Here is a 26,806-nt window from a genome sequence, read left to right on the forward strand (position 1 = left end):
CATATATATTAGTATACCACATGCACGCTTATTAATATGACATTGTATAACTATTCATTTGCATAAGTAAGCAATTTTCATATTTTTATGTAAATTTGAATTACATTCAGTGTTTTTTATATAAGGCTTAAAGGGGTACTCCGCCCCTAGACATCTTATCCCCTATCCAAAGGATAGGGGATAAGATGTCTGATCGTCTGATCTCCCTGCTGCACCCACAGTTCATTTAGAGTGTCGGGTGCAGCGCTGGAGGCTCGTGACGCCACGCCCGCACCCCGCTCGTGACATCATGGCCACGCACCCCTCAATGCAAGTCTATGGGAGGGGGCATGACGGCCATCATGCCCCCTCCCATAGACTTGCATTGAGGGGGTATGGCCGTGACGTCACGAGCGGGGCGTGACCGTGATTTCATTAGCCTCTGCTCCGCATTGCCAGTTTGCTCCATGCATCGGATGTCTGGGGTGCTGCAGTCGAGATCACTGGGGTCCATAGCGGTGGGACCCACACAATCAGACATCTTATTCCCTACCCCTTTAACCATACATAAATTAAAGCTATGTTTTTTAAGAATAATAATATGTATTAAATACTTAATATGCTATTTGTTTTTTTCAACCTTTGGCTCCCCAGCTGTTGCAAAACTCCAAATCCAACTACAACTTTGCAACAGCTGGAAAGCCACAGGTTGGGGAATGCTGTGCTAGATAGATCTGAAAACAGGCAATTTCTTGCAAAAACTAATCTGTAGAATTGATGAACATAAGACTGGTACTAGATGAGACCACCCTGGATCTCTATTCCCTTATGGACACTAGTGTAGCCACTCTTTATGTTGCATGTGAAAGTCTGTGGTAAATAGGTTACTTCTTGTAGTGCATGTATAGAATATAAGACAGAGATCGACGGGAAAGACCCTGCCATAGCCAAAGGAAGCATAAAATATTCACATTCTTTATGGCTTCCATGTTGGTCAATCTGGAGACACAGTCTGTGTCCTAAACAAAAGCATTTTTTGCACTTACAAAATATATATAAAATAGTCACTAAACCTCTGCATGATTGCGGAAACTGGGTAAAAAAGAAGTCACAAGAAAATTGTGAGCTAGTTTAAGAAAAAAATCCACCTAGACTGCTCTATTATGCGGATTATTCGGCTGCTTGATGTTTTGATTCATTGAATTATGTCAGGAAGGTTGCTGTCAGCTGGACTTCTTGCAGTAGCTCATGATGTCACACAGCGCTTTTTACGGTAATAAGCAGTCACCCAAGGGAGGTCACAATCCCCAACAATGACTTCAAGAAATCTATTCCTGCCTTTTCCTTAGCTTCTCCGAGACTCTCTAGGGGAATGAAACATTCATTGCATGGAGCACAGTTGAAGGAACAGACGCTTGGATTACTGTGGTCTGAGTTGGCGTGTCTGAGAGAGCAGGCCAACAAATGCACAACTCAGGGAGAAAGAAAATGATTCTATCTTGGTTGTGAAATATCATTTGCATACGTGTTATACTGTTATCACAATCTGGTCTGATATGTTAATCTTCAGATATATAAGAAACAGTATAGAAGTCTTTGTAATTAGCAGTTAATGCTGGAGGAAGGTGCTCCGCTCTATGGGGAATAAAACCGTCCCTGCTCACTTCCAGCACCATTCCCTCAAGACTTAACCCATTAGAATTGCCAGCTAGCATTAATTCATAGTATATTCAGTACCACTTAAGCTATGTTTGAAGCAGTCAGCCACTTCACACCTTCTCTAGCATGTACTGTATTATTTATGATGCTGTGACAATAATTATTTTAAGTAAAGACTTCAAGCGCATCTGTCATGACACAGAGTCACTTTAACCATAGACATCAATGTAGGTTTAAACTGGTGTTCCCCTTATTCAGTTCCCAGAACCAACATTTTGTGGACTGTACACTATCTGGCAGCTAGCTGGATGTTCAGAATGCTCGGAGCCAGAGGCCATGATCATGACATCACGGCCTCGTCCCTGGTGACGTCACACCACACCATGTAAAAAAAATAGGGGCCTAGCCTGAAATGTGATAATTAAGGTGTCTGACAATTGAGGTCTGGTTTACGTCTGTTTTAGGTCTAATAATTTAGGGGTCTGATCTGGGGTCTGATAAATTGGGGTCTGGTCTAAGTTCTAATAACTTAGTGGTCTGGTGGTCTGATCTAGTGTTAATAAAAAACTAAATAGTCCTGGGATAAAGTTACTCACATAGGGGTGTAATAGTGACCAGGCCTATTCTTTTCCAGTGACTTGTTGCCTAAATGTTCAGCACCATACACTGATCTTGAGGGTTATCTGGATTACTGTTACAAGCATGCCATCAACCATTGTTTGATTTAGAATAGAAAACATTGGATTGGATGTTCATCTTATGTGAAGTCATTTTTGTACAGAACACCCCCCCCCCCCCCCCCTTATGCGTTCTTCTCTGTGCTCATTGCTGGCTAGGCGCTTGTCTGAGAGAGGAGCCATTTGTCTGCTATTCTGACTGGACTGATATATCTCAACCAATAAATTAATGACTACATGAGATGACCATGGATTGAAATGCCAGACCATCATTATTGCCGGTACAATTATATTAGCCGTTATGTCCGGAGAAAGCAGGATATAAACATTCCCTAACACTATTAGAGCATCTACTTTGTTCTAAGCAAATTACATTTGTCTGTGTTATGAGATTACAAAAAACTCTGATTCTCACCAGATGAAATTATGGGAAGAAGAATATTTCATCAAAGCTTTAGTTTAAAAAAATTAAATGAACATTTTAGGCCATTTAAACTTACAATCACTTTGATAGGTTTCTTGCAAATGGTACAGTATACTAGCACACCCGACAAACAGTAATATCAGAAGCTTTCTGCAGTACAGAAGAAAGTTAGCAAAATGTCACACCTGTCATATTCCTTACTTTATATAAAGGGGTATTCCAGGATTTTTTGTTGACTATGCTACAGGGGCTGTAAAGTTAGTGTAGTTTATAATATAGTGTCTGTACCTGTGTGCGACGGTGGTCTTGCAATTCTTCTGCGATTTTCGCCTCAATATTTATTTTTAACAGCGTACAAAATTACTCCGCTGGGTGGGAGAGAGAGAGATAATTTTGCAACAGATAGAGGCACCCTGGTTAGAAAACACTGGTCTTTTGAATGGAATGCAACTCATTTGTGTTTCAGTGGATGGGGTGGCTGATGTGTGGGAGGGAAGAAAGTGAGCCCACACTTACAAACATGGAACTATGTGATGTGCAGTTTGAGAATGAATTCCAACAGGAAATAAAATACGCATTTCACATAAAGATAGCCAAAGCTTTATGTTAATTTCACAACATATCCTTTTAGCCCCAAGACAAGCACAGATCCTTACTAAGCATGTCCATTACTGTCTGGGAAGTACATACAAAAATCATCTTATATCGTGGATAACCCCATTAAGCCCAGATTCTGTCTTTCTGTCTTATTTGAGTCGGTCATTACGCTTATTGGGGTTTATTTACTAACGTGATCCCGACCCTTTTTTGTCGGGTTTTGCGCCCAAATTGTGTGCGACACAATTTGCGACCAAAAAAATACAAAACCCTCCATTTTACAAGAAAAACCCCACAAGGGGGTGTTGCCACGTGATAAAGTGGGTGTGGTCCTGACAATTTTTGAAAAATCACGACATATTTACTATGGCTTCCACAGAAAATGTGGTGGATTTGAGCTGAGGAAAACCCGACAGATCAGAACAGTTGTAAAAAAAGCAAAACGTAGGGAAAAGTGCAAAATGTAGGGAAACCTTAGTAAATACCTTGGGAAAATATCAGTCAGAAATCAAAGCCCACAAGAAACCTACACTCCACTCTTAGTAAATAAACCCCATTGTCTCCAACCGCTCCCCTGAATCTGTGTATAAGCAAATCCAATTCATTAGATTTCATAGAAATATTAGAGTCAAGCTTCCAGTTTGGTTTCCGTCAGACATATTGATGTATTTCACAGTCTGTAATGTTAAGCTTTAAGTAAAAAATAATGGAAACCCAATAGACCCCATTAAAGCCAATAGAGTCTGCCAGTATCATTTGGATCCATTGAAGACGGGTTCATTAAATCAGTCATAAAGCCAATATAAATGGAAGGCATTATACTAGTCGGAAAAGTACTGCTGTACAATAAGCAAATGATCTATTTTATCTGCAAATTAAAATTAAAACGAAATTGGGCTTTTTCTTTTTAAATCTCATATTTGAAAACCCCCCACATTCAGACTATATATAGTTCATACGTTCACTAGGCTTCCAATTCAGCAACTTTGAAATCATTTTCTATCATTTCCAGGAATTTTAATATTGTTTGATGAAGTGCTAGGAAATCATCCGCCACAGTTATCGCGTAAAGGGGGGGAGGAGGATAAATTATCATGTCACTATATGAATGCCTTTTACAGCCTGTCCGATGTCATCTTTCTACATTTGGTTGCTCAGAGTCATGCTGCACACAAGCTGGTGGGGAAGAAAGCTGAAATGAATTAAAAGTGCATCAAGTATAATTATCTTTGTGCTCCAATTATTCAGTTACTATGACATGCAATTAGATACAAAACAATGGAGGCAGAACAAGGTGGCTTTAGGGAAGATGACATCTTTTCAGGCAAAATTCTTTCCAAGTCATAACCTATTATGGACATTAATTTTTAATATATATTTCTAATGTCATTTTGGGCCAAAGCAGACTGCAATTGAGTTAATGCAAATTCACATCAGAAATGGTCTCCGTCCTTAGGCCTTGTCAAGTGAGGCATTAACAAATCATTCACAGTGTTAACTCTTTATCATTATGTGTGCGGAATTCAGCTGCCTTTATCTTCAGAAAACCGGTCAATATTTATCCACTTTGTTTGACACAGAATAAACCTCCGATCAGATTCAGGAGTTTAAATGCCCATATTACCCTTTAATAGCTGGCTGTGCCAAACCTATGTCGATCATACATGTAAGATAGCTGCCTGGCAAACACTCCCCGACATCTTTATACTTCAACCACCCCACTCCCCATATACATGCATGCTTGGATGAATGGGCATTACTTTTGTAGATAGGGAAGGATAAACTGTGGCTAGACACTTTTTTCTAGAGGCAAATAAGGAATTATTATTAAAATCCAGAATATTGTATCTGTTGCCCTAGAATTGTGTCTTAATACCCTGACCAAGGCATATTGTCCCTTGAACACCTTCCCACAGCACATGCCATGACGGCCCCTTCGGCTGCACCCCTGTGCTTAATATTTTCATGGTTAACCATAACTCCAGTGGCACCTACTGTCTTTATTATAGTACTAACAAGTCTTCCTGAAATGAAGTACCCTTGTATACTGGTATATTTACTATGAAATAGATCTCCTGGGTTCACATACTCCATGTTATTCATATTCTCGGCTTCAAGTTCTTTTAATGTGTAAGGAAATCGTAGTCCCATTAATAGCCGCACAATGTAAATATTTGTATAACGAATCACGAAGGATCAAGACCTATCACTATAATGCACTGTGAGAAAAATCTTAGTGTCCCTCAGCCGTATTTACATGCAGAACCCCATTGGACAGTTCATTCTGCTATAGGAAATTTGTTAAGACTTGCTTGGTTTGGTGAGGGAAATTTGAAGCCGGATGATTCTAAAGCATAAAAACTAATCATGAGAATAAATATTTGATCTGCATTAAAAGAGGGGCGGTTGTGTGCCACAAATAGGGAGAATCCTATAAATGACAAATTACAATTTCATCTGATCTTTGTTTGAATATGCTATGGAATTGGTTATAAAAACAAGGATGTCAGACTAAAACAGGTAGATCACAAAAACAAAATAAAGTACGTTGAGCTTATAAGTATCAAATTATCTGAATTAGGACGATCATTCCATACATTTTTTTTTAGCTGACCATGACCGAAACAAGCTAATGGCAGACAGTCGTTTGTATGCAATAATGATTGTCAGCCAAAATTGGTCATTTTGATCGACCAATATCTTACAAATATGGGCAGCCTTAAAGGGGTACTCTGGTGGCAAAACATTTTTTTTAATATCAACTGGCTCCAGAAAGTTGAAAAGATTTGTAAATTACTTCTATTAAAAAATCTTAATCCTTCCAGTATTTATCAGCTGCTGTATGCTCAAAAGAAGTTGTATAGTTCTTTTCTGCCTGACCACAGTACTCTCTGCTGACACCTCTGTCCATGTCAGGAACTGTCTACAGCAAGAGCAAATCTCCATAGCAAACCTCTCCTGCTCTGGAAAGTTCCTGATATGGACAGAGGTATCAGCAGAGAGCACTTGTGGTCAGACTGAAAAGAACTACCCAACTTCCTGTGGGCAGTTGATAAGTCCTGGAAGGATTAAGATTATTATTATTTTTTTTATAGAAGTAATTTACAAATCTGTAAAAAGAAAAGATTGTAACCATAAACCTAAAGGACAATATTAGATAAACTGATATATGATGAATATAAATGAACCTTGCTTCAAATATATGATGGAAAAAAGTATCAAATATTTTTATTAAAACACATATAATAGTCATATATTTAAATTAGACCAGTCAATAAGGGATTGAGTCGGCACTGCCTATCAGTGTGGCTGAGGAAGTGCGTCACTTCGCACAGTGGCTTCCATTGGGTTTGTGGCAGGCAGACCAGGCGCAGAAGCGCACTCCAGCGCTTGTATTCAGCGTACGCAGATCCAGGCACGGGTGGGTGCTTGCTGGCACTAGTTTCTTTGGAGCAACATCCATATGCAAGTACATCTGGCTGGTAAATATACATCCATTATTGGTGTCTAATATATGGACTTGGGTGTATATCCCCATAGTTCTTTAATGTGTGGACTGTGTTCATAAACGCTATTCTGAACTAGCAAATGCTGGACTATTGGAAGTATTGACAAATTATACAGCGGTGTGATTATATTTTAACGTAATCTTGTTATTTACATTATAATTACCTCCTCACAAGGGCCCTGTGATAGGAGGTTATTACTATCTAATTTAAATATATGACTATTATATGTTTTTTAATAAAAAAAAATTATCATTTTTTGCATCATATATTTGAAGCAAGGTTCATTTATATTCATCATATATCAATTTATCTGATATTGTCCTTGAGGTTTATTTTTACAATCTCTTTTCTTTTTACAAATATACTTTACACCCAAGGTGTAGGTGTTAAACCTTAATATACCTCGGACAATAAATTGTGAGCTGCACTTACTATTTTTTATTTCATTTTAATTTACAAATCTGTTCAACTTTATGGCACCACTTGGTTTGAAATTTTTTTTCCCACTGGAGTACCCCTTTAAAGGGGTACTACCGTGCTGACATTTTATCCCCTATCTAAAGGATAGGGGATAAGTTGCCTGATCGCGTGGGGTCCCACCGCTGGGGACCCTCGCAATCTCGCACACAGCACCCTGCTCTCATCAGGCCCCGGAGCGAACATCCACTCTGGGTCTGATGACTGCCAATCATGGGGCCGGAGTATCATGATGTCATGGCTCCGCCCCCATGTGATGTCACACTCCACCCCCTCAATGTAAGTCTATAGCAGGGGGCAAGACAGCTGTCTCGCCCCTGCCATAGACTTGCATTGAGGGGGCGGAGCGTGATGTCACACGTGGGCGGAGCTGTGACGTCACGATCACCAGCCTCGCAATCAGACCCGGAGCGGATGTTGGCTCCGGGGCCTGATGAGAGCGGGGTGCTGCGTGCGAGATCGCGGGGGTCCCCAGCGGCGGGACCCCACGCGATCAGGCAACTTATCCCCTATCCTTTAGATAGGGGATAAGTTGTCAGCACGGTAGTACCCCTTTAAGTTGATGCAGCTCACTAGATGACTGCCATTACTAACTTATCATCCACTTCTAACATTAAAGTTGTTAACAATCATTATAGGATAAGTCAATTGAGGGGGGCATTTTGTTTTGTGTTAAATTGTACATAATGTCTTTTAACTAGATTCTACCCTCCAAAAGAGTCAGTAAGGTCATTTTTTTTAAAACAGATCTTTTAAGTCTTTTCTGAAGATTTTTAAGATTCTTAAGATTGACACCAAATCATCCATATGGTAAACTGATCTTTAAACTAAGAATCAACGTGAGTCCTACTTTATAAATAATTCTTCTGCTCTTTAGCTTCTAGGGATCCCAAGAGGATTGGCCAGTTTTGCTCTTAACAGCCACAAAGGAGTTAAAATACTTTGTGGAAATGAACAACAGCTGGTGCATCATGCGCAAAACATCAGACAGACCATTTCAGCGTGTTATCAGGGTTTTGGAACAAAACCACATACTGTACACACCGGACACAACAATAACACAATTCATCCAGAGAAAAGAGAGGTTGTGACTAAGACCTCAGGTCCAGATAGTGGTTTTCAGAATCGGCTGTTGTTCAGCTAACAAAACAATATTATGCTGAGTATGTCTCAGAAGTTCTATGCAAAGCCATTATTAGTCAATGCATTTGTATGAGGTGTGAAATCTTTACTCATTGCAGTAAAAAGCCCCAGACTTTCCTTGCAGTGAGGTTTGTTATGGTGTGTAAAACGCAATTGGAGGAGAAGTGATTAGCATAGGATCGAAGGGATTAGATGTAGGTGAGAAAAGTGCGACATTGTAAAGACTCCAACCTGTCTACACACTCAGGTGAGATATTGCAAGGGGACATTTAATAGACGAAACTCATTGTGTTGTGCCACGGAAAGTTGTTTTGTGCAAGGAGTTGGTTTGTTAATGTTTGACAGACTCTGCACTATATCCCATAGGAACAAGACCAGATGTTTTCAGAACTTCTTTTGTGTGTTTTTCTCTCTCCGGTCCTCTTGTGTAATTCGAGTTCTAAAGTTTAGAACTGAGAAAACATTGCTGGCTTGAGAGCCCCTCCTCATTTAGTTTGTGTGTAAACTCTGCATGATTATTATTATTGTTGAAGTCGCTTGTTTTTGTTACTTCTTATATATAATAATAATATTTCATTTCAATAAGCTCTATGTGATTCTACAGCCATTGCAATTTTTCTCATATATAAAATGTACAGTACAGGCATGTATATAGAGTAAACAAGGAGTATGAAGACTGGTTAACTAGTAGACACTAGGGTCATTGAAATAGCTGTGAAAAACCATTAGTTTTACCAAATTGAGCATTTTCCGCCCTATATAAACCATACATGCTATCTTTCAACATTGGGCTTCATAGTAATTTTAGACATAAAACATTCCTCTAAATTCATTTCAGTCAATCATGAGTTGGTCACATGTGGAGAATACATTGGAAAGGCCCAAGAGCCAGATTTGGCAGTCGCCAGACAAGGGAAGTATGGCAATGGAAATCAACTCTAAAACATGGGACTGTAGTAGCCCTGTCATGTGGCAGTGAAGGAGTTATTGTGAAGAATGTGCTTGTTTCATGATGAAACAGACTGAAAATAGTTTATGGAAGTAAAGATTCTTGGCTCCGGTATATGGGAACTGAAAGAAAACGCTGTATTGGAATATCCTGTTGATTTTTTATCTTCTTCTCTAGTTGTGCTCGTATGACTCAGATAATCTGCTGGTCTTTTCTGTAACTTTGTCAGTTTATATGAAACTTGAAAATTCTGATGATTTTATTGAAATGCTGGCTCAATGTTGACAGCACTGGATTTCCCATTAGTTGTGCTGGGTATTTTCCGAATTTCATATTAATATGCAATGCATGTGAGAAGGACTGTACTCAGAAGTGTTGGGAGGGAGATTCCAGAATGAAGATGGTGTCAGAAAGAGGGGTCAATAGGACCACTACTCGGAGAAAGCTGGTATTGCAGCTCTGCATAGGGTGCTTGTCTGTGGGCACATTCCCCAAAGCTACAGTCAGATACTTCAAGCCTTTATCCCCCCCCCCCACTCTAAGCTTGGAATCACAAAAACAGTCATAAGACTTTACCGAAGGTTTGCCAACATTTCCTTATAATTGGTGACAGTAACAAGTATCTGAATGTCTTTGGCAGACATGAAATAGTCGTCAGTTTTGTACAATTTATTGTGTTTTCATGGGGCTGCTGTTTTAATGGGACTACAGTTACCATAACAAGAGACACTGGTACTTCAGATCTGCCAAATATCTACTCTGATTAAATTGGTGGTAAATAGGATTGCTATTTGGTTTGGTCATTCATCTAGTCCAGTAATCCCCAACTTGTGGCTCTCCAGCTGTTGTATAACTACATTACCCAGCATGCTCGGACAGCCAAAGTCTTAGACAAAGTGTGAGGTACGCCTGTCAAAACATGGCTGGGATCTGCCAGTCAGTCAGAATACTGCAGCCGCCTTGTGTCTACAATCTAACAATGTAATTAGCTCCCATAAGCTAACCTGGAAGCTGAGCCGCACTATATTTCTTCACATTCAATTGTATTTCTTTAGGATCTTTGGAGGCAGCAGGACTTGTCAATCATGGCTATATATAACAAGCATCGACACTCGTTATCGCTTAGCGAAACAGCATTTGACAGCAGATAAGACGCGCCGGGCTCACCCAGACAGCTCATCCTAAAGGGAGTGTGTGAGCAAAATCACATTCTACTGATTCTAAAAGGACAATAGCTTATTGATAGTGATTTCCTATACAGCACACTTTGTTTTACCACAGAAATGTCAATTTTATACAAGTCATTTTTCCCCACTGTTAAGACAACAGTATGCAAAATGTATGTCGCTGAATTGTACCTCCAGTTTACCAGAAATAATCTGGGCTATTCTCAACATTGAGAAGGAGAAAGCATTGACCGCTCACCCAGAAATCACACACCTTCTGTGCGTGGATCCACCAGTCCCGCCTCCGGCTTCAAATAGCAGACAAAAACGAAATTATTGTCCAGCACCAGGATGTGGATAAAAACGGGTTTCTTTATTCAATGAAGACAGCTACATACATGAAATCTCTGACGCGTTTCACGCTTTTGCGCTTAGTCATAGAGTATGACTCTATGACTAAGCGCGAAAGCGTGAAATGCGTCAGAGATTTCATGTATGTAGCTGTCTTCATTGAATAAAGAAACCCGTTTTTATCCACATCCTGGTGCTGGACAATAATTTCGTTTTTTTTATTTTTTATTCTCAACATTACTCTGTGTATAGAAAAATGGATTTAAAAGCTAGACATTCTGAAAGATGGTTATATCTGTCAGAAGAATTAAACTTATAAACTGATGCGGTTAAGTCAGACGGAGATTTGTTTTGTAACATGCTTCACGTTAACACCTACCTATATGGCACATGATATCATATAGAATGAAAGGCTATAGACATCCTTGCATTGTTGTTTTTTTTATTGTTGATTTGTTTTTTGGATGAGCATCTTTCTAAATAGTCTTTATTAGAAATGTCCTACCATTTAGCTGTTACTTAGAAAATGACAAGATAAGTCTGTCAGAAGGACTTTCTGCCCTCTCAGCATTAATTATAACAGTAGAGACAGGGGATACACAGATAGTAGACAGGAGGGAGAGAAACCTGGAGGACAGGCTAGAGAAAGAAGAGCTGATACAAACAGTGTGCAGGGTAGAATCACATAGGCTGTGTAAGAATATAGAGACAATATAGAGCACACACAGGTTGGAGAAAGAGAGGGGAGAAAATGATACAAGGGAGTCTGCTGGAGACAATTATATAAAGAACCAGAGCTCATACAGTACACTGTAGAGACTGCACAGGCAAAAGAGAAAAAGTTTTAATAAAGACCCTTAGAGACAGTGCTTTTGTATCAAAATAAGTACAAATTAAGGATTTCAAAGGTGTCCATAGCCCCTTTATAGGCCATTTTACACAGATTTAAAGTGGTATTCTGGCTTTATACATCTTATCCCTATCCAAAGGATAAGGGATAAGATGTATGATCGTAGGGGTCCCGCCGCAGGGACCCCTGCAATCTCAGTGCAACCCCCGGCATTCTGTGCCGGGCGCCTCCAAGACCAAGACGTGATATCACGGCCACGCCCTCCCTGATGTCACACCTTGGTCTCACAGGCAGCGCCCGGCACAGAATGCCAGGGGCTGCACTGAGATGGCGGGGGTCCCAGCGGTGGGACCCCTGCGATCTGACATGTTATCTCCTATCCTTTGGATAGTGGATAAGATGTATAAAGCCGGAATACCCCTTTAAGGGACAGCTATTTTCTGATAAACAAGAAAACACTTGTTCGTCGGTGGATTGGTTTTTTGGTGTGGCCAATGAAATCACCAATCACTGATCATGGAGATTAGCATTCATTATCAGGACCTGCTCAACCTTTTGACATGTCCTAGAGACTGCCTTGGTGATACACAGTTCACAACCAGAAAAAAAAGTACATCCAATTTATTTATTTTATATTCATAATCCCCCTTGGCAATTCACATTTGGATAGTGTAGGGCAATGGTCACCAAACTGTGATCCTCCAGATGTTGCAAAACTACAACATCTGGAGAACCACCATTTGGAAATCAGTGGTGTAGGGATTAATGAACTAAAATTGAAGATTATATCACTTGCTTAAATTCAGTTTCTCATCCTGTGAACCCTGAGAAGCTATAGTTACTAAGAGAAACACATAAAATTGATCAGGCAGTTTAAAAAAAACTCAACTTCTCAATTATCGTGCACATTTATGGGAACTGAAAATAACAATTATTGTAATAGTAAAGTAAAACCGCATTACATGATAAATCCTAAATTGGGTGGAATGTTTTCAGAAAGTGTCCTGCTGCTCTTACAAAGTCATTTTTTCTATAGATCTTGGCAAAGTCTCTCTAACTTTCTGCTCCTTAATGTTTGGCATTGAACTTCAACTCTAATATGTGCAGAATCCAACAGGAAATTGATGTGCAGTCCAGTGAAATCTCACTCTCTATGTTCTCTGGTAAACACTAAGAAAGGAAGTGTCTTTTATCACAAGCAAAGAATACAACCTACAATTTATGCTCCATCTGGAATTACAGGGGAATTTATGGGCTGTCTGGTTGTAAAACAATTTACTGGAGAGATTTGGGGTTTTATGGAACCTATATCTAAAATATTTTCAGCTGTGTGACAGTCCATGCAGCTTTCAATGTGACTGGGGGAAATGTTTTCTTAAAGTGTAGCTGTCGTCAACAAAAACTTTTGAAATAATGTACATAATACCAGATTTTTGTCCCTGCAGCTATTGCTTGTGTGTCTGTATGAGGAGTCCAAATACAGGAAGTGAGGGTGGACAAGCAGGGCTCTGTGCACTGAGGACAAGCAGGGCTCTGTACACTAAGGACAAGCAGGGCTCTGTGCACTGAGGACAAGCAGGGCTCTGTATACTGAGGACAAGCAGGGCTCTGTACACTGAGGACAAGCAGGGCTCTGTACACTGAAGACAAGCAGGGCTCTGTACACTGAGGACAAGCAGGGCTCTGTGTGCTGAGGACAAGCAGTGCTCTGTGCACTGAGGAAAAGCAGGGCTCTGTACACTGAGGACAGGCAGGGCTCTGTATACTGAGGACAAACAGGGCTCTGTGCAGTGAGGACATGCAGGGCTCTGTACACCGAGGGCAAGCTGGGCTCTGTACACTGAGGACAAGCAGGGCTCTGTGCAGTGAGGACAAGCAGGGCTCTGTGCACTGAGGACAAGCAGGGCTCTGTATACTGAAGACAAGCAGGGCTCTGTGCAGTGAGGACAAGCAGGGCTCTGTGCAGTAAGGACAAGCAGGGCTCTGTGCACTGAGGGCAAGCAGGGCTCTATATACTGAGGACAAACAGGGCTCTGTGCAGTGAGGACATGCAGGGCTCTGTACACCGAGGGCAAGCTGGGCTCTGTACACTGAGGACAAGCAGGGCTCTGTGCAGTGAGGCTCTGGGACATGCTATGGTCTCACAAATGTGGATGATTGGCAAGCCAGGAGCCTGCACAAAGCCCTGCTTGTCCTGCCCTCACTTCCTGTGTATGGTCTCCTCACAGAGACACAGGCAATAGCTGCAAAAATTGGACAAGGACAAGGATGGGAGAAAAATAATTAAAAACCTGAATACTTAGCCCTCTGGTTGCTCTTGGTCAAGTGCCACCGCTGCTTTAGAGTCCCGAGTGAAAGTGTCTTAATGATGTCACTGTATATTGTGCATGGAAAGCTGGCCTTAGTGGTCAGATTCACATGTTGTTGAGCCCCATGCAAGATGTACTGTTGTTGGGTCGGAACATTACTTTAATATCCCCTTGAAGTCAGTAATCAGGAAAGGGGACCCCCCCCCCCTCCCAACTGGGCATACACATCAGATTAAAGTTAGGTAAACTTATTCATTTTGATTGGACCAGCGAACCCTCTAAGGCCCCTTCACATACATCAGTTGTCCGGCAGTGTTTCCCTGCAGTGTGCACCAAAGGGAAACTGATAGTAGAACTGATCCAATTCATTTGAATGGGACAGATCACAATCATCCAGCATCTCAATTTGGATGAGCACTGGACAGGGGAATGCATCTGGCATCCAGAAACAATGGACCCTGGATGCTACAGAACTGATGACAATTGATGCATGTTGTGATCAGTTGTGTCATCAGTTGCATCGAGATTTAGGCTGAGTTCACCTATGCCAGATGCTGGACATATCTGAACCCAACCTAAAGATGATGACAGGGGTGAGAATAATTGGCCTTGTTAAAGATAAACTCCTGCTAGGTGTCTTTACCCTCCACCCATTTAGAATACATGCATGTGCAATGCACCAAATGTGCAAATGAGGAGATTGGAAGAGATAGTTTTTAGCCAACAGCTATGTGTGGTCACCTTAAGAAATAGGAAGTGTCCTAGTATTAGGGGTCCAGGTATCCTAAAGGAAACATGTTATCACTTTTATGCTGCCCAAACAATGAGTACATTGGGAGGTCCCCGGCAGCCTCTCCCTACCCCACTGTCCTTGATTGAAAGATCTCCCTCTGTATGAGTATAGGGAGAGACCTATCATTCAGGCAGACAAGGCGGGGAGAAGACTGTGGATACCTCCCCAATGACTTCTGATTCAGGCAGCATGAAAGGGATGTTGCCTTTAATCATGATTCAGAAAAAGGAAGGATGTTTGGGAAAGCTTACAACGCATAAACAATATATAAAAATAAAGTAAGTAGGGCCTACTCCACATACAGTAAAGGTCTCTTTGTCCTATAATTAGGAGAACCCTGCTGCAACGGCATCTGCAATTACCAATAGGTGTTTTAATTTCAATGTCCCTGGTGCTTTAAATGGAAAGTTTTAATTTGCAGTTCCCTGGTGTTTTCAATTGTCTATGTACTGTTTTTTTTGTTAGTTAATAATGCCACAGTAGGATATTATACAGTAGGAACTCCGACAACTCTGTTTATTAAGGTTGAAGCTTCTATACTTAGTAAAGATCACTTTATGAGAAAGAAAATAGAATATCATTAAAATATAAATCTACCCGATACTTGGTTGTGTATGGTTGTGGTGGGTTGTAGCTCTCATTCGATTAAAGTATAGTAGACAATGAGATTATGTAATTTGTCTAGTATATAATGGCAGAAATGAGCTTCAAACATATCCTGTAATCCATAAAGATTTGTGTTATGACATGGGATATATGAGGATTTGTATTAAAATGATGTTTTTCTATCAATCTCTTTCAGTGAATACATGTGGAGGACGTCTTAATGCCAAAGTTGCTGGTTATATCACCTCACCAGGTTATCCCAATGACTATCCTTCTCATCAGAACTGTGTGTGGGTGGTCAGCGCGCCGGAGCCCAACCAGAAGATAGTGCTCAACTTTAATCCTCATTTTGAAATTGAAAAACACGATTGCAAGTAAGAAATAGTTTTTTTTTCCAACCATATCAGCTTCTGTACAATACACACATAAACACACACACACACACACACACACACACACATACACACATACACACATACATACACATAAACACACACATACATACATACACATAAATACACACATAAATACATACAGGGTAGTGTTTCTGCCAGGATGATTCTAATATTTGGCAAAGGCACCATGATGTCATTACTCTATAGATTAGTCAGAAGCCTCCTATGACCCGCTGGGCTGAGGATTCTCAGGACCCTGCACTAAGCTATTGATCAGTATTGATCTCTCTTGCACACTGGAGAGCTTCTGGCCCAGCATGAGAATGTCAATCCCACTACTCACAATGCACTATTTAAAGCATGTGCATTTTTCCAAACCCCAATACACAGATGAAGTCATCACACCAGTCTGTCTTTTAAAGGTTTTGGTGGAGTATCAAACTTAAAGAGGTAAATGACTTAACCCATTGAATACCAAACTATTGTTCTTGAAGTTGTGCAACTAGGGTCACTTACATGCAACAAAGGTGGAATGGCAAGAGTGAGAATCGTAATAGCAGCAAACCCCGTAAGATGTATTTTTTTGGCAGGGGAGGGGTAACTGTCACTGTCTTCTGTAAATGAGTTCTCATGTTAGAATACAGTCATTCTTAAATAATTGATGCCCTGACCCATATATGCCAGTTTGCATCTGTACATTTTTCTGAAATGCCAAGGCCCATGATTACTAAGTAGCATACAATTTATTCAGCAATTGTTGAGGGATATACACTAAACACTACACTTGTAAAGGACCATCTACATCTTACACAGTGTTGCATTTCGTACATTTCTTCTTATGTGGGAAATTAAATGAATGAGTATACAAAATGTTGTAAAGAACCATATGTATATTTTACTAGTTAAGTGGTTAAAGGTGCTTTCCATATTTACCACCCGATTGTAATGTTAAGATTTTAATGGTAGAAATCTTTAAACTTGTTAGAATAATGGCCACCAATTTCGTCTTCCAATGGCTTTTGCCATTACCGTCTGCTGGTCTTTAAAGGGATACTACGGTGGAAAACTTTTTTTTTTTTAAACCAACTGGTGCCAGTAAGTTGAACAGATTTGTAAATTACTTCTATTAAAAAATCTTAATCCTTCTAGTACTTATTAGCTGCTGAATACTACAGAGGAAATTATTTTCTTTTTGGAACACAGTGCTCTCTGCTGGCATCACGAGCACAGTGCCCTCTGCTGACATCTCTGTCCATTTTAGGAACTGTCCAGAGCAGCCTATGTTTGCTATGGGGATTTTCTCCTACTCTGGACAGTTCCTAAAATGGACAAAGATGTCAGCAGAGAGCACTGTGCTCATGATTCAGCACAGAGCTCTGTGTTCCAAAAAGAAAAGAATTTCCTCTGTAGTATCCAGCAGCTAATAAGTACTGGAAGGATTCATATTTTTTAATAGAAGTAATTTACAAATCTGTTTAGCTTTCTGGCACCAGTTGATTTAAAAAAAAAAGTTTTCCACCGGAGTACCCCTTTAAGTGCATTTAAAAAAAATATTAACAGTAAAAATGCATCACTCAAGGTGTTTGGAAGATGTATGATCTATATAATTTTTACCATTAAAGTGTTAAAGCAACCAAGAGAGGCTAAAACCTAGGTGCAAATTGTTATTCTACGCAACGCTGATAAAGAAGGTGTTAATCGAGCCCCGAAATAATTATCGAGAATTGCAGCACTGAGAGGTGCTAAGAACAAAGATCCATAGTGTCATAATGTTATCCTAGATCTATGCACTTAGATGTTTAACAGCAAGAAATGTTTCATGTCTGCATTACACTAGACTGTGTATGCTGCTCATAAATAAAACAAATACACACATATAGAGCAGAATGATAGATGTGGCAATTATTTATGTTTATTCTATGGCAAGATTATAAAGTGTACATTAATGGAAGACTCCAGGCAACGCTGTGTTTTGCCTAGTGATAAGCCTGAAGGGGTGGTGCATGACCCAAGGATTTTCTCTGATCTTCTTCTAATCCTTGTGTAATGTGTACCTCCTCTCAGGCACTGTCCTAGAAATAACAACATATCCGTTATTTGCAAAGCATTCCTTTAAAAAACAGGCATATTTAATTGTTGAATAACTGTATCATAATCATGGTGCTGTATTATGGCTCTTTCATGTGGCCTGAGTATCCGGCCTACAAACACCTGTGTAAAAGGGCCATTGATCAGCCGACAAAAGGGCAAGTGCTTGTTTGTTAGCTGATATTTTGTGCACCCATTTAAATTATTGTTATCCGCTGAACATCGTGTAAAGGTGATGTGCGGCCAACAGTCATGAATTTAATGGACCACATTAATGATCCAGAGATCGTTCATGCAGCATGGCTGTATTATTGATCCTTGGGAAGGTCCAGCAAATGAGCACCGATCACCAAGATCGGTACTTGTCATCTTCAGCCCATGGACCCATGTAATAGGGTCCTTAAACAGATAGTGTGATCATGGTTTCCCATGTCTGCACTGGATTCACAATGGGTTGTAGTTGTAGCTAATGTATGCAGGTCAAAGTAGCATTTTCATCTTTCTACTGAAAAGTTTTACATAATACTATATCCAAATCAGCAAAAACTATAACAAAACACTAGGAAGTATTTGACATAAAAATGTGTGATGGTAGGCCCAATATCATGTCTACAACATGCTTATCAACAAAGGCTTGCTCACAAACCTGTACAAACCTATGACAACCCCTATCACAGAACAAGCAATTTGTTCCTACACGTCTCACACCGAATGAAAGTCAAAAAAATACATTCAAGCAAAATCCACTGAGCTTTGATGGCGGGCTGCCAGGTTGGCAGCACAGCATATACACAGCATTTAGGATTGCATTGACCCTTCCTGTATATTTATGGAATGGCAGTACATGTCTCTAGGGTTTTGGGAGCTCACATTCTCTGAATTACACTTAGCTTTTAGAGATGTGTGTTATCTAAACATCCCTCACTGATCCTCCTCATGGCAGAGACTCTATAAACTGCATTATCAGAACTACCATTAATTCTTTATTAGAAATGTAGTTAACCCTTTTCCTGCTGGGAGCTGTCTCTGCATCGCTTCGCAATTTAAGGTCCATTGCTTTCATGACAGTTCAGATCCAGACAAGGCAGATAAGCTGAATTGAAGAAATAAAGGTTTCTCTCCATTGGAAATGCTATTGACCTTAGAAATGACTGTGATTGAATGTCATCATGTCTGTCATGTTACCTCTGATATTTGATCTCAGCGGAGGCTGCCGGATGAGTAAATGGCCACTGTTTGCCTGTGACTAGCTATGGACGTTGACATTTATGCCATTGTCCTGGCTGAGCTTATATCAAAAGCACTAAACCCTGGAGCTTTCCCCCTCCCTATCTGTTCACCCTCACTCTCTCATTGAATGCTAGAAGGAGTGTGGACTTCTAATAAAGTATCTCAGGAAGTAATTGATTCCTTACACTCTGAGAATTCTTCTGCCTTGAGGGTCATTGAGGTTGAACAGAAAGCAATGGAAGGTGAGAATTGCTCTAAATACACCTGGATTGGATGACAAGCTAAGCATCTAAAGTCCGAGTGGCATTAACCCCAGACTGGAATGACACTGGCGGACAAAGAAAAATAACATTCTATCATCACTGTCTACTATCCAGGTCCTTGAAATCATTATTGAGGAATGGGATTGTTGTTCCATTAGAAGTGCCATATGAGTTGAGACGGGGAGTGGTAATCCTTACGATTCCTCACACATTTAAACAAAAAAATAAGGCCTTTCACTGTCAAGTTAATAAAGATTTTGTTCAACCAACAACAATATGGCTACCTTTACAGATTTTTCCAGGTCTGACACCCAACTTTCAAAACTCTTGGTAACCTGATTGGCCATGGTGTAATACATCTCCCACTTTTCTATTATCACGAGCAGGTTTGCTATTCAAAAAGTTTGTTTAAGACCACTGGGTAATCTATAATGGAATGGAAGCTGGTAGAATAACCCCCCCCCCCCATAATTTAGAAGCCATTTGGAACGTTTAAAATTTTAAAAGTATTAGAGAGCTTAAAGACAAAGGTTTAAGGTAAATCAAACATCTTCCTGCGGATTTCTAAGAGCGCTGAAGAAAGTGGTCCTTCTTCCACTTATCATCTTTTGACTGATTTAATGCCCTCTCCTTTGATGCAGAAGGATGTTCCAAAACGGGGGCTCTGGATTAAAAACTGTAATTAAACTCTAGTTGAAGCATATTTATAGAAATGATTTTAGGCCCAGAAATAAGCTTTAATTGAAGTGTATGGTGTCTGAATGACAGTTTGCAGAAAACCTGAAATTAAACCCAGCCTTCCTTCTCCAAGCAGCTGACAGCATTTAAGAAGTCTTCCCTTTGTTGGCCCATACATTGCAATCATCTCTAACATTCGCTATGACATAGATAGGGAATGTCTTGATTGCAGAAATATATCCCGGGTGCCTGCAATGTGTGGATCCAGCTCTCAGCGGTCACAGTGTAATAGCTTGCAGTGATGCTCACTATATAGCAGTTAAATAACGCGCTCACATGATAGCTGATTATGCGCTGATATCATCATTCCTACATCCAGGCTTGTCATGTGCAATGTGTTTCAGTGAGGAGTTTTCCTCTCTTTATCTCTCTTCTTTCCTGTCTCTGGCACTGGCTGATAAGAAATAATATCAGAGCCCTGTTTTTAACAGCTGAAACAGGAAAAATTCAGCCTGTCTCTACGTTCATTTAACTGATATGTATGGAATCGATATGTCTATAGGTTAAATACAGCTGTAACTATTACATCTGCTTGTTTGTGATTGCCGTGGGCTCTTTATCAGCTCTCTGTAAGTGTCGCTTTAAAGAGAACTCACACTTAAAAATATAAAAGAACATTTAAGACTCTAGAATACTGGGCATCAATATCTCTCATTTGTTCCCTTTCCTTTGAGTCTTAATAGCTTTCGGTTGTAGAAGGCCTTTTAAGAACTGTCAGGTTGATTTTTAGTAACAACACCTCCACCTTCCCTAGAGCTGTCAGTATCCAGCCCACAAGACTGTAACCTTCCCTTTCCAGAACAAAGTGGATGGGCAGGGATATGTGAAGCTCAAATAACAGGCATTCTCCAACATTCATTCAGGACAGATTTGGAATATCTGACTGTCTAATTTGTTTTCGATTTGGGTCCCACATTGGATTCAGAGGTGCCTGATTGCCTTGCAATTGCCCATGCAAAAGATATGTACAGTAGCATGGACTTCTGTCAAAGACAGGAGTCCCTGCTTCTGTACAGTACACATGATCCAGGTGAAGAGTATCCAACCCAGCGAATGTATTAGATGCATACACCACCACTGCTTACCTATAGGCTGCTCAGTGTATAGGAGCAGGGATGAAATGAGTCCAAAAACAAACCAACGTTTGGATTCCAAAACATTAGAATAAAAAAAAAAAATACATTTGCATTTTTATAATCTTTTAAAATAAAGGTGTGACTTTAAACTGTTGAGCCCCTATCCAAGGCCTTCTCCTAATATGTGCTTTTTTATTACTAGTGTCTTGTTATGAGGCAGAGGACCATGCTATTTCTGAATCCCTGTTAGCTAAAATTCTGGCTGCTCTTAGTTATGTGCAATGTAATTGCTGCCAGAAAAAAACAGTAGCTTTGACTTCAGTACGCTTCCAGGTGACTCACAATGTATCACAGGGTGGGCCTTCTATGCACTCATATTCAGTTGGCAAAAATATTCCGGTTCCTTTTGTATAAGTTCTAAATGTCTCATCTTCTGCCTTCAAGACTGTAACCGCAATGTTGACTTTATACATCACTGTGTTTATTATACGTGTGTTATTATTTATATAACGTTGCACAAGTTTAGATAGTGCTCTAGATAAACACACACACACAGTGATCTATTTATTTATTAAGCTGGCTTTATGTAATAAAGTCCAACAGAAGTGATCTTGGCACCACCAGGTATACGCTTATCCAGTAGGGGAGACACAATACTAATAGCCAGCCCGGTCCCTGGAAGCTACATCTGATTCCTCCTCTGTGCTAACTCACTGATAATACAGATAGAATCGAAGATGCAATGTAAAGAAAGGCTGAGGAGCACTCACCAGGTATGCATATCAGGAGATTCTTTATTGTTCGTTGGAAAGAGTGGGGTTACACATGCAGGGGAGCATATGGATCAGACGCGGGGGTATGGAATCTGGCGATGGACCGTTTGCGCGCCCATTGGCGCGCAAACGGTCCATCGCCAGCTTCCATACCCCCACATCCGATCCATCTGCTCCCCATGCATGTGTTACCCAACTCATTCCAAAGAACAATAAAGAAGCTCCTGATACGCATACCTGGTGAGTGCTCCGCAGCCTTTCTTTACATTGCATCATTACGTAATAAAGAGACTATCCTGTAATGAATGAGAATGAAGAGGGCCCTTAGATTGAGGAGCTTTCTCTTCATCACATGCCCAGTCTCAGCACTGCAGCACTATTAGATGTTTCCCCATAGAGGAAAACAAACACACATCATTCTGCAGTCAGTGCTCTGAATTTGGCATACATATTTATAGGGTCAAATTCTAAAGTCACATTTCAAGTTCCAGTGCTTGCATGCAGCATAGTCATGCGGGGAAACACTATGTGTCAGTACTGTGGATAATAACTGTGACATATTTCTTATACATTTATGCGCATGTTCACTTGCAGACTGTAAAATAACATTTAAAAGTGCCATGGATGGATACACTGTGGAGCTTAACATCTTATTTTCATGCCTGAGGCGCACGTACGAGTGTGAGGAGAGGAAATATTCCCACACTGCTTGAGCTGTCTAGCAGATCACTCATCTTCCAGGAGATTACTTAGAAGATAGCTGCTGAGTGAAAGGAACTCACAGACACAGGACACAGTACAGCTCTGTCATCTGCAATACGGCTCCAGTCACATCTCCATTCCCATGCAGAGGAGCAGGGTGTAGAGCTTCCTGCGCCCACCCTCAATGAGGAAGATCTGTGCAGTTGTCTTACAAGACAGTGTCACTGTAAACAAACAATTCGCAAGGCCCCGGAGTGATTGAGAAAGACACTTTACAAGGTGTCACTGTGTCACTCCCAGCAGTGGTGATGTGGGGAATGATGGGCACAGCTGTCAGTAGATTTAACCCCTTCTCCCACACCAGGATAGAAATAGATTGTGTGGTTAACTCTGGTGAAGTAAACTTCTGCCTTTGCCGCACGACGGTTCATGTATTATTCAGCACTGGAGAATGTCTATAGATCATTTTCTTTTTTAGTACAAAGTAAATATTTAGCGCAGCATTCAATATGTAATTAAATCTACAGATTGTTGCGCATAGAGGTCTCCGTATATATTATTCATTAAACATTGTTGGGCAGGATGTATGTCTGCACTTGCCAATGTGTACTCAGTCCTATATGACCTGTGATAAGAAGTTAAATGTCACCGGGCTACTAGAGCATATTAATATTGGAGGAATGCGAGTGTATTTGCATTGTGGTTCTCTATCATACCGCGCACTATGTTTACGCCGTGTAAACTCCCAATCACCATACTGTCTCCTTAAAGTCTCCTTGGATTTCTCTGTGTTGGTTGTTACAGAAAAGCAGAATGTTTGTAAAAGTGGCCTTTATATCTGCCAGTACACAGATATTGCCTGTTGTTTTTGCCAATCCTGCTGTGACCTCTTCTGCATTCTTCAGACTCAGCAACAAAATGTACCCAGTATAAGGGGATGTTATTAGTTAGGATAACGTTTTCTCAAGTGAAGTCTTCCAAACTTATATCAAAGGCAAAAATGCAGCAGTTTGTACAGCACTTTCCTGTACTGGTTCCAACATGACGCTCAATGTAAAACACGTGGCTTTGGAAGGAAATATGTGAGGGCTTCCAACTCTTTCTAGTTTTAGAGAAGTGTGACTTCACAGGGGGAATTTTAAGTTGAAGATGTTACTAAAGAAAGTTTTTTATAGATACGTTAAAGATAGATGTGACTCCTAACAAGATAAAGTCTGCCCACTTTCTATATATATCTATATATATATATATATATATATGTATAGATATATATATGTATACACATATACACACACACACACACACACTTACACACATATATTTTTCTCACTCTTGGAAATGTATGAATAAACATCTAGATCTCATGTTTTCTTCCTACATCGCCTATATATGTTGGGATACCAACGCAAAGGTATATCAACTTACCACAGCATATCATTGGCTTTAATGGACTGAACCTAGTCTACTACTTACTACATTAATTCTATTTCCCAACATCATTAGGTCAAAAATGTATATGTTTGGGATATTCCTATGATGTAATCAAGTTGCTTTTAGTACTAATATTCTCATCTTTAATCTTACAGGTACGACTTTATTGAAATCCGGGATGGAGAAAGTGAATCAGCAGATCTGCTTGGGAAACACTGTGGAAATATTGCACCGTCTCCAATCACATCATCCGGCTCCCACATCTACATCCGTTTTATCTCAGACTATGCCCGTCAGGGTGGTGGCTTTTCCTTACGTTACGAGATCTTTAAGACAGGTCAGTTTTGAAGAACCTAAATCCTCTGCAATACCTTTACAGTAAAACTAATCTCCACCACTCATTGTAAGGAAAGCAATGTATAGATGTACTTCTAAGAGCCTTTAAAAGTTTATTAGGAAATGGGGATCCCTGTGTATAATACACACTTAGTTCAATCTGCCTCATTGAGTAACGGCTCTATTTCTGACTGGAAAGAGTTAAAAACCCTAAATACCAATGAATGTAATGCATGTCAGTTATTGTCATTACCTAACCACTCCATCATTTAGTAAAATATGCATCATCTCTTGTTGTCTTGGCCATGTATCACTGTTCTGGAAAGGCTCCTTTGATTTAGATTGATGCCATGTTTAATCGATATGTGTTTATGACTTCTTATACCTACATCTTGGTCAGCGTTAAATACGTCTGCTGCGGATCAGCTCAGTATTCTCTTAGATCAGTGCAAATCATTAGGACATTCCCTTTTATTGCTTTTCCAATCAGGTAATCATTCTAGTGATGCATTGAAGTCAAGGGCAAAGTGTTGAAGGTCAATTGAGTTTTACAACCTCTAGACCCACACCTCATCTCTTTGGTTACTGCATCTGTGAATCATTTCAGAATAAAATGTAATTATTTGTATCCTCCTTATGAAATATTGTGAAACTTCTAATGGTGTTGGTTAGCGGACTGCGGCTAATATGGGTAGATTTAAGGCTAATAATTGTATCAGATCTAATTCTAAGCAGAAAGTCACAGACAACATCATTACATTCTATACAATCTAGATAAGTCATAGTTAAACCCCATACATATTAAAAAAGTTAATTGAAATGTACCAATTTCATGAGGAATGGCTGTCTAATGTGTATGAGAGCCTTCCATCATTATTTGTTGGGGTAAAGAAGGAAAAGGCATGTCTGTCAACTTCCATATGCTTTTGTTCTCAGAGGCATAAGCTGCCAGAGGTGTCTGGCTGTTTTCCACCCCTCCACCAACAGATGATATTGGTAAAGAGAAGGGTCAGACGTGATGGCTTTTCACCGCTCAACCCTATTGTTCTGGTAGGGATTGGCAGGCACCAGAGCTGTCTGGCTGTGGCTTACCTATCTCCTCCCTATAGAGAACACATGAACATTTGGTCATGCCAAACGCTCATGTGTATGGTGAGGTAAGGAAAGAAAAATGTATAGCCACCTTTAGCCAACCATGGACAGTGTTGCTACTATTTGGTTGTCTACCCATCAGCCTACTTCTCTAATATATATGCTCACCCTAAAGCATGAACAAAATGTTTAGGGACATTTTACTGTATCTGAAGGAGTATGAGATTTATGACCTAGCTAAGGACATTTTGGCCATATTTAGTGCCCTCTGTTTCATACTAGTTTGGTACATATTAGAGCTGGCTTACAGTATTTCATGCCTATGTGTCTATATGTATACAGTTAGCATGAATACAGACACAGGAAGTGACATTAATATTGTCACGTTGTCTCAAATTGGATGCATGTGGATAGTAATCATAAAATGTCATCACTGAATAATGAAACATAAGGCACAATCTTCTTCTTTGAGCATATTTTGGGGAAAAGTTGGTGAAATTAAAGTGGACTATTGTATGTAAACAAACTCCCACTGACTCCCACACATTTATTATGCAGGGATTTGTAAGGGGAGCGGGGTTAAGTGGAGATAGTTTTGCTGTCAACAGGCCTTTTTGTGCATATACAATTTAAGATCATCAGTGACAGTATTCTTTGGGTAAGCCAACAGGTCAAAGTGCCTATGGGGCTGTGCTGTGTAATGGGGGCAGCAAAGGGGTCAAGAAGGAAATGACAAAGACTCTGTCTGCTGTGCTTTAAAGACATATATTCAGCAGTTTCTGGGACCAGGAACATTCCTAGTGAAAGAAGTCCACTTTCTAGATAAAACATAGAATAAAGAATCTCGAGCTTTACATAAAGTCATCAGATTTATGGCTCTTCTGGTGGAGGTAAAATCTGAACTTGCATTCTCCATGAATTTGTATTGTCCATGTGCTTTGTACGTATGAGAAATATCCTTTTCTTTATGCATATTTAATGTTGGAGTTGTTGGCACACCTTGAAAATATCACAGACTCACAGACTTAGTCTCATTTGTATTGCACAAGAATTTTAGAAATATATCGTCTCATCAAGATATGGAATAGAAAAAGAAGACCATTTGTGGAAGACTAGAGATATGCATGGCGGTTCCAGAGGTTTTCGGATGTGTGCTGTATCAGTGATCTAGCTTTTGTCTTGGGTCTTTGCTA

The 26,806-nt window shown here is 40.1% G+C and overlaps 1 protein-coding gene across 3 annotated transcripts in view; it reads left to right on the forward strand.

Moving 5' to 3' along the window:
- The window catches only part of NRP2 (neuropilin 2), a 112,660-nt gene that overhangs the window by 14,106 nt on the left and 71,748 nt on the right, over window positions 1-26,806 (forward strand). For 2 of the 3 annotated variants that reach the window (XM_056536196.1, XM_056536197.1), the window contains exons 2-3: window positions 15,686-15,863; window positions 24,341-24,522. In XM_056536196.1, the coding sequence (XP_056392171.1) occupies window positions 15,686-15,863; window positions 24,341-24,522 (360 nt within the window). Of the gene's footprint in view, window positions 1-15,685; window positions 15,864-16,218; window positions 16,335-24,340; window positions 24,523-26,806 lie in introns of those variants that run through there. The other variant, XM_056536198.1, reaches the window with a different exon arrangement.

The sequence above is a fragment of the Hyla sarda genome, chromosome 8, assembly GCF_029499605.1.
Source record: "Hyla sarda isolate aHylSar1 chromosome 8, aHylSar1.hap1, whole genome shotgun sequence".
NCBI lineage: Eukaryota > Metazoa > Chordata > Amphibia > Anura > Hylidae > Hyla > Hyla sarda.